At 43.3% G+C, this 15,784-nt stretch overlaps 1 protein-coding gene across 1 annotated transcript in view; it reads left to right on the top strand.

Moving 5' to 3' along the window:
• The first annotated feature begins 10,706 nt into the window (after window positions 1-10,706).
• Window positions 10,707-15,784, top strand: part of LOC311250846 (sodium/potassium/calcium exchanger 3-like) — a 73,480-nt gene continuing 68,402 nt past the window's right edge. Inside the window, exon 1 of the mRNA XM_084342942.1 lies at window positions 10,707-11,263. Coding sequence (XP_084199068.1) covers window positions 11,068-11,263 — 196 coding nt within the window. The 5' untranslated portion in view covers window positions 10,707-11,067. The remainder of the gene's footprint in view (window positions 11,264-15,784) is intronic.

The raw sequence follows: 15,784 nt of genomic DNA, 5'->3' as shown, positions 1-15,784 counted from the left end.
CTTCAGTAGGAAACGGTACAATCAGCAATCAAATCAAATCAAATCAATTTTATTTATATAGCCCAAAATCACAATCACATCACCTCAATGGGCTTTACAATCTGTACAGTAAACAACATCCTCTGTCCTTAGACCCTCGATTCGAGTTGATGGAAATAAAACCCTTTTAACAAGGAAAACAAAGAAGATGGAAGAAACCTCAGGAAGAGCCACAGACGAGGGATCCCTCTCCCAGGACGGACAGACGTGCAATAGATGTGGCATGTACAGAAAAGAACAACAAAATCACAGTTTACAAGTTGCATTGACAGAATATCTGATACAAATGATAATATATGTAAAATGTGTGGATCCAGGAGACGACTGAGCAGGCCAAGGTGACCTGGAAGAGGGCAGGCTACACAAGATAATTAGTAATAGACAGAGAGATCAGAGTGAAGAGGCATCAAATTTTACAGAAATACAGATATAAGGAGATAGTTAAACCGAGGAGAGCAATGATCCAGCGGAGCCCAGGGTGTGACGATCCGGATCTGTCAGTATGTGAGGCAGCAGGAGCCAGGAGGTAGATGGTCCCAGGGGCCCGTGGTCCATCAGAAGGGAGCCTGTGTCAAATGACTCTGCAGTAGTCTAGGGTGTTTCTAGCCTCCAGCTCCGATCGACTGTGATGGAAACACAACAACTAGGTGGACAAGCTAATTTCTCTGCCCTTTTCCAGTGTGATGCTATGACGTAAATAGTTTTTCATTTCGTCTCCCTTCCAGCAGAGTTTGAACATTGTTCAGTCGATTGTTGAGTTTGAAAGAGAGATCTAGGCAAAATATATTCAAAAGTAACCACAGTGCCATTATCACCGGCCTCCATGCTGCTTTCCACTGTTTCCTGTTCTCCAACATGTTCGTGATGTCAAATGTGACACACCAGAAAAAAAACCAAAGGAATTTTGGTGTAAAAATTGTATAAAAGCCCTGATTTTCTTCCTTTCATATGATCTTAAACTGCAAAAACTGATGACTAATTAACGTCGTTAAGTCGCCCCAGTGGAGCCACACAGAAGAAGTGATGGTTTGACTGCAGGGATGCTGCCATGCTGCTCGCTTCAGCTGCAGTCGATTTCTTGTCTCAGATCGAGTAGCTTTGGCTTAGTGACTAAGAGTCAGTTTGTCTCAATTACATGTACTTTGGCTGTGGAGAGGCCCAGCTGTGCTTTACTATCCTTGAACACTGACACCAGCGTGGTTGGACAGACTGGCCTCACAAAAAATACATCTACTATTTATTAATGTTTTGGATTATTCCACTGTCTTACCGTCCCCTCACAGATCTGAATGTACATGTTTTATAAAGATGTTAATAAAAAACAGTGATCCATGCTGTGTTTTTGTGTGTATTTCTGCTTGTTTTATGTGATGCAGAAGCAGGGATGCTTGGCCTTATTTCTCCTTTCAGCATCTCCACCTGGTCTGTCTATACTGTCCCAACTCTTTTTAGTTCTGCAAGCTATTCCTATCCTCCCATACCATAACCCCCACCTATTTCTTTTCTCTCTCTTCAATGATGCTGAGCTGAGGTTTCTTCATGTTGTGGTGTAGAGCAGCAGGAGAGGGAGAGGAGATGCTGTAGCCCAGACTCGGGAGTTCTCAGAGGAAGACATGACCCAAATATGTCTGCTAGCTAGCAGCTAGCATTAGTACTGCTTGAAATTGGGCTGGAACTGCAGCTCTCCTCTGCAATATCTGCATCGTGATCTCAATGCCAGGCAGGCTTTACAGTAAGAGGGGAGGAAGTAGACCACGGGGCCTTCAAGTATTGATGCACGGTACCAAACAAATGAGACGACTGCAATTGATCACAGCTGGGTGAGAACAGGGAGTGTTGAGCAGGGCAGATGTTTGAAGTTTGCCTCTCTGTGAATTCACCTGTGTATAGTTAAACTAACATGGCTGTTTGTATGTGTAGTGTGTGGGGCTGCAGGGCAGGGCAGTGGGAGTGGGCGCGGTGTCAGGCGGACATGGGAAAGTGGGTTAAATTCCAGGCATTCTCATACATCTGAAGGCACACTGTGTCTGGTTTGTCTTCTCTACAACTTATCGACCCACTGGCTATGGAAAAACAATTTAACTGGATTTAATTTGTTGCTCCCCCCCTTCCCCCTTTCCTCCTTCCCCTTGCCTTTGTGTGTGTGTGTGTTTGTGTGTGCACCTCTGAGAGGTTGGGAATTCATCTTGTTTGGTAACTCCATGCCCAGTCCTTTGCAAATGAGACAGACCAGGTTTCATGGCAGCTTTGAGCTCTCCAGCCGTGTGTGGACTGTCACTAGGTTTGCTTGCCATGTGTGATGCTAAAAAACAGTGTGTTTATCTTATTCAGGGGAAAGAATTGGATTTGGATTACATGGATTAAATTTAGATTATTTTTCTTCATAATATATTTGGGCAACTCTCAGTCACATCTCTTTCTTTCCCTCCCTTCCGTGTGTTATTTGATCAGTCTAAGCTCTGTGCTCCAAAGGGTTAAAAAGCACAATGAAACCAGTTGCCTAGAGCCCTGACCACTTTTTCCATTCTTGCTGGAAAGTTTCCAGTGCTATTTATATGAAACCTCAGGCCCGACAATCAAGAAACCCTCTCGGCCAGGATAGAGTATTAAACTCAAATTGTTATGTAGAATACATTAGAAATGAAAGACATCAATAACATCAATGGTCTATCTCTTGGTATACAGTGAGTGAGGAGTCAAACATGTTCAAACATGTTCAAGCAGGCTCAAGTGAAATCATTCCATCCAACACTGTACATCTGATTCATGTTAAGAAGGAATGGCATTCTTTTTGGCTGAGATTTTGACATATTTTAGAATGACAGCATAACTTTTGTTATTGTTTGTAGAAGATGAAGTTGGCCTGGAAGCCATCAGTGTAGTTTTTGGCTGCAGCCCACAGGATATGTGTGGGTTGCATGGCTAAGGGGTCCTGGTCCAACATCGTCGGGTAGGTTGCTAGAAAGCCAATGCAGTCTCACAAACAGAACTTTATATTATGACTCAGCGATATAGTAAGATATTTCCTTCAAGTACATGCTGCTCCACTGTATATCAATAAATGACATTCCCAGAAGAGGGCAGTGAAAGACACATCTTTTTTTCACCTTAACCAAACAACAGTTGTTTCCAGTTCCACCTTACTTTCATTTCACATCATTCAGACACACTATTTTATTGGGCTTTTATGTCCAAATCAAAGCCAAATCAAAACAAACCAAATGTATCAATGAACATCTGTTTCCAGGTTAATAAAAGGGCAGTTAAGTTTCTTTTCATGCTCACTTGCTTTAATTTATTGAAATTGAAAATGTTTCTGGTATTTTTAGAACAGAATGGAACATCCATCTTTGTTGTCCACCAGGGTGGAAATATGTCACAGGCTCTCCAGATACAGATAATGACAACATAAAAAACATTTAAGCGGTTAGTAAAACAGACAGTAGCTGAACTTAAAGGGTAACACACATTTTGCACATTAAAGTGTGTTTACAGATTTTGGGGAATACTACTGCATATGTGGAAAAAGTAGTATAAAGCCTTTTGTGGCTCCAGAGGGGGGCTGCATGTAATCTGAAAAATTGCCTCCAGTGATGTCACTCAGTGACAAGGTTGCATTGTGGGTAATGTACAGTAGGCAGCAGGTTTTGAAAAGGAAGAAGAATGTGTGACATAAAAAGGTGATATCTCTGCTTCTGCTGTATTGATTTTGGTCATGTGTTTTTAAAGTGTCCATAATGAGTCCAGTAGTGTTATAGGAGTGCAAATGCTGGACCAGTGGACTGCTGTTGAAAACCTGGTGCTTACATTACCCACAATGCAATTTAGCCATTGAGTGACATCTCTGGAGGCAATTTATCAAATTGAATGTAGCTTTTTCTGGAGCCAGAAAAGTACATTGTTAACCAGTTAAGTACATAGTTACAACTGTATGATTTGAAGCTACTGAGCGTACTTACTGAATGCTTACAGTATAGTAAAGCTGCAATAATCAATATTTTTGTATTAGCAATAGGAAAACCGCTACATGTGATGTGAAACGTGTTGCTCATAGTTGCAAATACAAGAAAATGATCACCTGACTACCGTTCCCTTCAGCTCTACAGAGCATCTTTCAGCTCATTGTTGTCAAGTCAAAAGTCCAGTGTGTCGGGTTTAGGGGGATCCGTTGGCAGAAATGGAGTATAATAATTATGTTTTCATTAGGCTAAAGCCGCCTGAAACTAAGAACTGGTGTGTTTTCATTATCTCAGAATGAGCCTCTTGTTGTATATCTACAGAGGGAGTGGGTTCTCTGCCATGTTGCGTTGCCACCTTTTTCTACAGTAGCCCAATACGGGCAAACCAAACACTGGCTCTAGAGAGGGCCTTTTGCTTTTTTAGCAGCCACTGTAAGGTTGAGATGAAGTGTATTGCGTTGGTTGTAATCTGCAACCTACCTATATAAATCCTACAGACTGGACCTTTAACTGGCTGGGTTCGCTCTCAACGCCCTCATCCACATTGTGTTGCAGCTGGTTTTGGTGAAAATGTTCAAATAATCTCACTGTACCAAACAGAAGACAGACAGAGTTAGCACCTCACCGGTGAACAAACAGAGTGGAGCATTTTGCTAAACAGCTATATATTGAAAGTAGATAAGACTTAACTTCAGACCAGTAACACAACTTCAAATGAATGCTACTGTTGCTTCATGTCTGCTGGATGTGTCAGTAGGCAACTGTCTGCTTATATGTTCGCCAAATAAAATGTCATTGTTGCGTTTGCAGCTTGTTGCACTGCCCCACAGCCAAAAAATACAGTGAAGAGTCAGGTAAGTCATTTACCTTAAAGTACCAGCTTCATAATCACTTTAATGCGACAGGGACCAGAATTGACTCTATAACCGGAGCAAGGCAAGCAGGTGACAGTTTGTCCCAAAAGCACAGAGACAACTTTCCACAGAGTGATGTGTGCTATTTCTAGATATAACACAAGCTAGCTTCACAACACGCCCTCTGGTGCTGGAGATACAGCATGTGTAACAACTTACCTGTGTGACAAGATGCCCCGTCTCCCCTCCTGCCTCTGGTTCAGGCTGTGTTAGCTGGGAGCTGTTACTGTTCTGAGACTTTTGGTGTTTTTACACTGACATTTTCAGCCGTGCCCAGTGAAACCGAGCCGCGCCCATTTGCTTTTCCATCACCAGTTTTTCAGCTAAATAATGGGGCTTGTGACTGTGATTCTTTGATAGTACTGCGTCATTAGTTAAAGACACACCTTCAAGCAGGTGGCTCAGTTGTGGTAATGTAAATCCCCACTGTGCCGAGTGAAACCAAGTAGAGCCAGGCTGCTGGTTCTTTATGGAAAAACGCCATTTGACTGCCGCGTGGCAAAAATGCCCGAGAATGCGCGTTCACGTCATAACATTGTTAAGACGCACCGAGTTTTGTTAGTGATTAGCAGGTAACGTTACCTGACATCTGAAAAATCGTTACAGAAACCTGCAGTTTGCATTCATGACAGTTGTGTTGCACTCTGAGACAGTGGGGATGCCAAATCACACAAAATACATTTTCTTTACATAATGTAGCTTTAATGGTGAACATGAAAACAAAAAGTAGCAACATAAGAAGTGTAGTATGGGTAGAAGCTGACTCAGACTCAGCATCAGTATCAGAGGTTTCAAAGTTTGACCTGAGTGTCACTTTACTCCCACCTCACCCAACCTCTCTCTCTGACCCTGTTAAGGATTTTCATTCAGACTCCACTTCAGTTCCACCATGCTTTATTTTTCCATGACCGACCACTGTTGCATACAAGCGTCAACTCTTTACCGGAACAAGCTAAACACATCACATCCGGCATAGGATAACAAACGTCCTTCAAAATAAAAGTACTGTTCATAACACAATGAGTAAAGGCGTTTTCCTTTTATATATCTTAACACCCCCACTCGTCTTTAACTCAATGACTTTCTTGTGAACATAACATTTCATGTACATTTATGTACCAAACATGTATTTTACAAACCTTTTCAGTTTCAGTTTAGTAGCTGGTTTTGTCATTACATCAGCAAGCATTTGATCAGTAGGACAATACTCCAGAAGTACCTTACCACTATTTACAACTTCCCTGATGAAGTGGTACTTGATGTCTATGTGCTTGCATCTTTGCCTGTTTACAGGGTTCTTGGCAAGTGCCATAGTACCTTGATTGTCTTCGTACACTTTTGTTTGTGTATACTGGTACTTGTCCATTCCTTTAAGTAGCTGTTTCAAATATATACATTCCTGTATAGCTGATGCTAAGGCAATGTATTCTGCTTCACATGTAGAAAGCGCAACCGTTGGTTGTTTTCTTGATTTCCATGAAATAAGAGAGCTTCCTTCACTTAGACTGACACAATAACCTGAGATACTACGCCTGTCTGCTCTCTCTGATGCCCAGTCTGCATCACTGTACACTTTCAGACCTAGTTTACTTGTGTCATTTCTTTTGAAGCATAGACTTTGTTCTGCTGTACCTTTAAGATACCTGAACACATGTTTTACAGTGCTCCAGTGTTCTTCAGTTGGATCATCAAAATGTTGTGAGAGTTTACTGACCACAAAACTTATGTCAGGCCTAGTGCATGTGGACAAATATATTAAACTTCCCACTGCTTCTCTGTACTTTCTCGAATGTGTCATTTTTTCAGCATTTTCTGAATAGTCAAGTTTTGGTTCACATGGGGTCTCTCTTGCCCTGCAGTCTTGCATTTCAAATCTTTTCAGTATTTTGTTCACATATCTTTTCTGTGACATAACAACTTGACCCTCTGTTTGTTCAAAGTCTATCCCTAGAAAATGTCTGAGTCTTCCCAGATCTTTCATTTTGAACTTTTCAGTTAGCATTGTTTTCACATTTGTCAATACACTTTCATTGCTAGCTACTATTATCAGATCATCAACCCATATAATGAGGATTACCTTTTCATCATGTTTTTCTTTTGTGTACACACAATGATCAGCAGGGTTCTGTGTGAAATCATTTCTGATCAAATATGAATGTAACATAGCATTCCAGTTTCTTCCGGACTGCTTGAGACCATATAGAGACTTGTGCAGTTTACACACTAGTTTTTCACCTGTGTCTGACCATGTCTCATAACCCTCTGGTTGATCAATGTAAAGTTCAAAGTCAATAGGTGCATGTAAATATGCTGTCTTAACGTCCATTTGATGCAGCACCAGATTCTCCTGCGCTGCCTTCTGCATGATCACCCTCACACTGGTCATATCAGCAGTAGGTGAGAATGTCTCTTCGTAATCAGTTCCTTGTTTTTGACTGTAGCCTTTTGCTACGTATCTTGCTTTGTACTTTTCTGATCCATCAGTGTCACTCTTGAGTGCGTACACCCACTTGCCCCCCACTGCACATTTGCCTGGTGGAAGATGGGTGAGGCTGAATGTTTCATTCTCCTCCAGTGACTGCATCTCCTCATTCATAGCACTGATCCACTGCCTTGAGTTGGTTGAAGCAATGGCATCCTTGTAAGTCTGAGGAATGTCACACACTGCTCTGTAACAGAAGTCAATACATGTTTGCAATTTGTCTACCTTTTCCTCCGTTTCAAAGTCCTGTAGGTAAGTTGGCTTCTTTCTTTCCCTCTTTGGGTTCCGCCTTGTTCTCTCAGCGTCGTCTCCTTGCTGAGGCATTTCAGTCTGTTTTGGAGCAGTCTCAGAAACATCATTATCATGAGTTGATGCATTTTCTTCGTTTTCATCAACCATTTCTCCATCATCATGACTTTTTGGCTGTACACTGCCATCACAATACTCAGTGTTTGCTTCTGGTGTTTGTGTCTCTTTTTCATTTGCTGTTTTGGTTGTGAATTTCACTAACCTGTGTTTTTGGACTTTTTCTGTGTCTGAGTAGTACACCAGATAAGCTGGGCTGTTTTTATCGTATCCTATAAAAACACCTTGCTGGCACCTGGAATCTAACTTCCCTTTCTCTTGTTTGTAGGCAAAACAGGTAGAACCGAACTTCTGCAGTCTGGAAACATCCGGTTTCACACCTGTGAACATCTCATATGGAGTTTTTCTTGTGCGTCTGCTGTAGCACCTGTTTCTCACATAGGCAGCTGTCTGTACAGCATAGTTCCATAGTTTATCTGGTAATTCACTCTCTATCAGTAAACACCTGCCCATTTCATAGAGAGTTCGCCAACCTCTCTCTGCTGTTCCATTTTGGTGTGGCGAATATGGTGCAGATTTTTCATGCCTTATCCTATTCTTGGTCAACAGTTCTTGGAAATCTTTAGTTGTAAACTCAGTGCCGTTGTCTGAACGGACGCACTTGACTTCACCATAAGGTGCTATATCTGCCAAGAATCTTTCTGTGGCATGAACTGCATCACTTTTGGCTTTAAGAAAGTACACAAACATGGTACCTGAGTAGTCATCTGTAAAAGATTGTGCATATCTGTGTCCCTCTATGCTTGGGGTTCGCATTGGACCGGCTAGATCAGTGTGGACTAGCTGCAAGGGTTTTGTAGCTTTTCTGTCTGGCTCTCTATTTCTACTCTGTGTGAATTTTCCTTTTGTACACACTTCACATGTCTGTGTTGGTCTGACCACACTCCCTTTTATCACCATGCCTTTAACGACACCTTGTAACTTTTGCACATCTTCATAATTGCAATGGCCCATAATCTCATGCCAGGTTTGTATGTCGTGGGACACTTTACATTTATCAACATTCTGTTCAACCGTTGATAAATAATACAAATTACCACTTTCATGAATGTCAAACCTGCTGCCATCTTTTGTGATCATGTGACTGTTTTCTTTCTTGAAGGTGACTGTTGCTCCTCCATTTGCTGCTCTTGCCACTGAGAAGATGTCTTGCGGGTACGACGGCATGTAGAGTGCTTGCCGAAGCTGTGCTCTGTGTTGTCGTCCGGTGCTGTCCAGGAGATGAATCACAGCTGTCCCTCTGCGTTGAGCGATTCCATTGCACTTGGTCCCATCTGCCAGCTCGACTGCGTGGGTCTCTGGCTGAAACGTCTCATCGAAGCTCACAAACTTGCTCACGTCGTTCACGATGTGGGAGGTTGCTCCTCCATCCACCATGATGCCTTTCTTCTTTATGTTGTCTGCTGGGCTCTCAGTCTTTGTATGTTTCGCCATGAAGAGATGGTCGTCATCATCTTCTTGCTCTTTCTCTGCAACTTTTCTGGCGCCATCTTGTTCCCCCTTTTTCTTGCACAGGGATTCTTTATGTGTGTTGCTTCTACAGTAACTGCACCACACTTTACTTGTACATTGTCTTGCTTTGTGCCCTTTTATTCCACACCTGTAGCAAGTCACACTTACATCTTCATGTCTTTTGTTATCAAAGTGTTTATTCATATTTTGCTTGTTGTGCTTTATGTGTGTTTTCATCACATTGTCCGTTGATTCAGCTGTTTTCATCTTTTCAGCTTCTTCATAGATTCTCAGCCTCCTTTTAAAGTCTGTGAATGTAACCTGGTCTTCATTTTGTGTTACATGGACAGCTAGGGGCTTGAACATGTCCGGTAGCCCGCCAAGAACCATGGCTACGATTAGCCCATCACTCATGGTTTCGCCTGCATTTCTCAAAGCAGTGATAATATTTTCCGCTCTTATAATATAGTCTGTTACACTTTCGTTGTCTGCCATCCGTAGCTTGGTCAACGATGTGTATAAACTTATTATTCTTGGCTTGCTTTTACCAGAATAATGTTCTTTCAAAATCTTCAGTGCCTCCCTGCCATTATCGGCAGCATCATGCCTGATTAACGATAGGCTTTTATCATCTATCAGTCTTATCAGTTCAACATAGCAGTCAGCATTTTTCCGTCTGTCTTGAGCTAACTGCTCTTCATTAGCATTCGTGGGCTCGTGCAAAATAGTCTCTTTTAGGTTTAAACTGTGTAGGTGACCAAGGAGTCTCGTCTCCCAAAGGTCATACTTATCTTCTGTTCCGTCAAAGAAGAGTTGCGGCGATAGCATCCCTGCCGCTCCTCTGCTCGCCATCTCTGCACGTGTTGCTGCAGTATTTTCTTCTGCTAGCCTGTTAGCCCTTAGCTTTTAGCTCCGGTGGTCGCGTAATGCGTCGCGACACTCCTCATAACTTTGTCCGGCACTTATCTTCAAGTTGGCTCTCATTCTTTGCCATTTCGACGTCGGTAGTCGCTAGCGGTGTCCGAAGCTGTCTGGGCCCATAACCTGTTAAGGATTTTCATTCAGACTCCACTTCAGTTCCACCATGCTTTATTTTTCCATGACCGACCACTGTTGCATACAAGCGTCAACTCTTTACCGGAACAAGCTAAACACATCACATCCGGCATAGGATAACAAACGTCCTTCAAAATAAAAGTACTGTTCATAACACAATGAGTAAAGGCGTTTTCCTTTTATATATCTTAACAGACCCCCTCCCTGTCTCTCTCTCTGTGTCTCTCCATCTCTGTCTCTCCCCCCCTCTCCCTGTGCCCCCCTTCCTGTGTCTCTCCCCCATGTGTCTCTCTCTCCCCCCTCTGTCTCTCTCTATCCACCAACCCCCCCCCCATTGTGCCCCCCCCCCTCTCCCTGTCTCTCTCTCCCCCCTCTGTCTCTCTCTATCCACCAACCCCCCCCCCCCATTGTGCCCCCCTCTCTCTCCCTGTGTCTCTCTCTCTCCCCCGTCTCTCGGTCTCTCTCTCCCTGTGTGTCTCCATGTCTCTCTCTCACAGCCGTATCCATGGCGGGCTCGTGCAGCGGTCCTCTCTTACTACTTCCCAGAGCACATCTCAACATGACATAAGAAGCACAATCCGGCTCTTCCAGCAAGAAGCTCAGCGCTTTTGCCCGGCAGCCCTCGCAGCATCCTAGCGGCGCCAATTTACAACTTTTTTCTTTTTCTTTTCTTTTTTTTTTTTTTTTACATTCCCCTGTTACTCCCCCCTCCACCCCCCGCACTTCTTCATCCGTTCCCGGGACACAAGTCAGTTTCCTCTGGAACTAGAGGAGGTTTTATTGTTCTTCGGGGATCCGCATGGATGTGGCAGCGGTAGAGGGGATGTCTCTGCCGGGTATCCGACTCTGGAATCGGCCGGCTCAAGTGATACCGAACCAGAGGAAGGTCAGAGCGAGACGGAAAAGACGAAAGGAGTTGGTGCTGATCCAGATATGCTTGTTCGGCGGCTTGCTGCTGGTCGTGAAGGGCTTTTCCTACCTAGCGGAACATTCAGGTGAGGATGTGTCTGTGCGGAGCTCCCGCTCCCGGCGGGGCAGCCCGGTGCTTGGTGCTTCAGCCCGGTGCTTCAGTACTCTCCATGCTTCCACCTGGTCCATTTCTACTGGACCGTGTTCATGTGGTCCATGTGTGCACACAGGCTCACAGCTGTGCTGTACAGTGAGCATTAACATGAGCAGTGCTGTAACGTTACCGTGAGGCTGCTTCCTGTCATCACTTGCTCTGCTCGGTGTGATTGAAGGGACTCAGTGTGACACTGCTACATGTCTAATGACCTGTGTGCTCATTATACAGTGTGACACAGTGTATTAGTATTTGAGGACTGAACGTTTGGCTCTGTTCCCAAATGTTCCTGTAGTCATGTGTTTGGGAACATTAAAAAAAGTGTGCTCCATAGCATTTACAGGAAGTCATGACTTTATCAACACCGCTCCATTTAGTTATTCTGTTCGGACATGTCAGAACCAGTGACCTACATCCGCTAAACCTTTAACCCCAGTTTGACCTGAACAATGACCGTCAGGGTGTCTTCTGTTACAGAGGAACACAGCAGGCTGTGAGCTGTACCTCAGGGCTGAGGGGTGCAGAGGCACCTGTAGGTGAAGGTGTAGGTGCTTTAGCTGCAGAGCAGTGAAATCAGGGCAGTGAGCCCCAGGGTATGGGCCTGCACCTCTTGGGGTTACTGCAAATGGTTACACAGTGTCTCTTTCCCTCTCTCTAACTTTACTTGTACTGTACTGTACTGTATGCTCAGTGATTAGTATTGCCGATGCATCCAAATGAAATCGGATGAAATCCCGATAATGAATAAGGGCACTGCTTCCTAACAGCACACATCTGTACTGCTTGTGTCACTGCCTGCATGCTCCTCTCTTTCTCTTTGTATCTATCTTTGACTTAGCCCCCAACACTTCACTTGATTACTGAGTCAGCGTCAGCTAAAGTGAGATGCATTTATCACTTTCCATGGACAGAAGGCCTGCTTGAATATTCATACTCTCATGATTTGTGCATCATCAGTGGGACAAAATATATTTTTTTCATCTTTGCCTCCCCTCTGCATATCCTGGTTACATGGAAGTGCTAACAGTGCTGCTCTCTGCATGTGTTCGAAATTATAGGCGAACAAGAGACGACACCGGGACGTTTAATGCACTTCCCTTGTCCCCATTGTGTTCTTGTCAACTCTTAATCAGCTTGCCGGAATATCAATTAAAGTTGATTATTTATGATGTGCTTAATGAGGTTCTGCTAAATTGGGCTTGATGTTGTGGAGCTGGAAGCGGAGCACTCAACGCCTCCTCACGGTGGCACATTAACCATTCCCACACTCCTCTTCTTCTCTCAGTGTGTAAGATAGCAAAAGATAGAAGGAAGGAGGGAGCAGTTACAGCGCTGGCACGCAAGCCTCGCTGCTGCTGCTGCTGCTGTAGCTGCTGCTGTGTCTGGTGTAGTGAAGGTGAGGCCAGGTGAGAAGTTCAGCCATGCCCTGAGGACTACTGAATAACTGGGGTTTTTAATTCTATCTGAATCCCTCTCTTTGGCCAGACTTGTGGTTGGCAGGATGGAAAGGGCAGAAAGCTCCTGCTGGGCTCTCTGAAGTATGAAATGAATTCATTGGTGTTGCTGCTTTCTTGAAGAATGTGCAGATGTAGCCACAGTAGAAGCCCCACTTTGTGCGCTGCGCTGTTGCCCCCGCCCCCCCCCCCAACTTGGAATCATGGAATTCCCCTTGAATGTATGAATTGGGGTGGGGGGGTACCCAACTGATACATCTGTGGTGCCCTCCTCCAGCTGTTCACTACCCGACTGTTAGTTTTATGTAGGGATGCACTGATACCACTTTTTTTGAGACCAAGTACTTATATTTGGTGCTTGCCGATACCGAGTACCGATATGAGTACGTAATAATACCATTACAGCTCTTAGAATGACTTTGAAAACACTTTGTGCTGATGTTTGAGAAAATAAAGGTCTTTGTACCTAAAACAGAGAAAATAATATTTTAGCTGAACAGACAAGCTGGCAGTAAAATGGCAGTATATTGCCTTCAAATCACTAAAGGTAAATTGATTATGTAAAAAGTTAAATAGTAAAAAGTTTTATGTTGGTCGTGATGACAAAGTTTTGTTTGCATACTACTTTCTCTTTCACATCCTCAGCAAACACACACACTGACAGACAAACACACAGAGACACACACTGACAGACAAACACACAGAGACACTTTACCTCGGATCGAGTACAGTTGCGATGCAGTAGAGTGTTTTTTTTCTGTGTCAGTGAAACGTCATTGTTTTGATGCCATGGTCCTCGTCTGTTTCTTTGGTCAAAAGTCTCTAAAGCACAGTCACAGCAGGAACCACATATGATGCCAAAGCATCAGAGCTCACTTTTCGAGTTAGTTCCTCAAACGGTGCCAGAACAGATAGTCTTTTCAAGAAGTGTCCACTGGTGAGCGGTGAGATTGTCGGGGAGCTCATATTTGGACCCAAATACTCCCAGAGCCCACTTCTGCTCGATGAGAGACTGTAGCATGTAGTACATACTAATCCAGCGGGTCTGCACGTCTTGCTGGAGTCTTCTTAGTTGCTGGTTGAGCTGCACCTGAATGTCTTCCAGGCGGGAGTAGGCTAAGGCAGAATGTTTAAAATGTCCAACTATTTTATGTCCAACTTCCAACGCATCAGCTACACTTCTTTGAGCCAAAAGACCCTCGTTGACAGCCAGCTGAAGGGTGTGAGCAACACACGGCAGGCTAGGGAGTCCAGCATCACTCATGGCCTTGATCTTATTTTGGGCATTGTCCCGGAGCACAACAAGAACAGATCTTGTCGGAATGGCCCGTCTGTAGCATATCATCAAACGCACCTGCTATGGCATGGCTAGTGTGCGAACACCGTAACTGCTTTGCTTGTAGAGCGATTCTCTGCGGAGTAAAATCCTCATCAATACACTGTGCAGAGAGACATTGGGCTGACCCTGCTAGTCCAAAAATCAGTGGTGAAGCTGAAGGCCGAAATGTCCTGCAACAGGCTGTTGATATGTCAAAGTCATGAACTCACTCATAAATACCAGCCACCCAAATACACGTGATTTTTTTCATCAAGATCCATGCATTCTTGCCCAAGAAATGAATAGAAATGTCAAAAAACAACAACTCTCTATGTTATAGAAAGTGAAAAATTCCTGAATTCGTCTCTTTATCTGGATTGACACCAAAAGTTAATGGGGTTTATTCTGGGCCAAGTCCAATCCTACACCTATTTTTTATAGAAATCCAGTCAGTGGTCAGTAACCAACAAACAAATGCACATGGATGAAAACATAACCTCCTTAGCGGAGGTATTTAGCTGGCACAGCTATCTGCTACACAAATAAAAGTCACTTTGCATTATGACTGGGTATCAAACTTCATTGGTCAGTACATTTTTGCAAACATTACATTTCAGCTTTTAAAATGTGAATATTTGCTGCTTTTCTTACTCGTCTGCAACCATGATTCCAAAACAGTTGGTATGCTGTGTACAGGGTTAGGGGTTAAATAAAACAGAATGTGATCATTTGCTAATCCTTTTTGACATAATACTCAATTGAAAACAGTACAAGGAGAATTTCTTTAATGTTTTTCCTCATCACCTTCATCGATTTTTGTAAATATATAATTATTCGGAAGTCGATGGCAGCAACATGTTTCTAACAAGTTGGGACAGGGGCAACAAAAGACTGTGAAAGTTGTGGAACGGTCCTTTCATACACAATCAACCCAGCCTTTCGAGGCTTCGTTGTTCACAAGCAAGGATTGGGCAAGGTTCCCCACCTTGTCAAACACATGATTGTATCAAGGATATTACTACATGGGCTCAGGAACACTTCATAAAACTGTTGTCAATACTCACATGACTGAATTCTGTTTTTATTTATGTTTTACACAGCGTCCCAACAGTTTTGGAAACAGGGTTCTATGATGGTAAACTGAATATCTTTGGGTTGTGGACATCAAACTCAAACAACAACAAACAGACATCATATTGAAAAGCGAAGATGGAAATTCTTCACTATTTGCTGAGATTTTATACCCTAAACAATTAATTAAAAAACTGCTGCTATGATACTGGTTTACAAACAATCAGAGTACCTCATGAAATGATGCAAAAGTGGCAAGCTAGAGTAATACTCCTTGTCAACGTGTACCTCACAATCAATTTGCCCGATCAGAATTTCATGTTGCCCTCTTCTCCCTGGCTGAGGAATGGTCAAAACTGGCTCATTGTTTTGTATTTTAAACACGTGAGAATGATGTAGTTGGATGGGGCGTCTTGATGTCATGATGTGTAGATGTTGTAAGATTATTGTTATCGCAAAGGTGCGATAACAACAGTCTTGATCGGACAGTTTCTCATAGATATCTTAATTTGATCATTTCTGGGCTGTTTTATTCATGCATGCTCACATTATTGAAAGTTATTGATAAAAATCAGCCATCATACAACAGTATCAGACTCAAGTGCATGAC

This window comes from Pagrus pagrus (assembly GCF_965226575.1).
Source record: "Pagrus pagrus genome assembly, chromosome: 2".
NCBI lineage: Eukaryota > Metazoa > Chordata > Actinopteri > Spariformes > Sparidae > Pagrus > Pagrus pagrus.
This window is presented reverse-complemented; position numbering and strand designations above follow the sequence as displayed.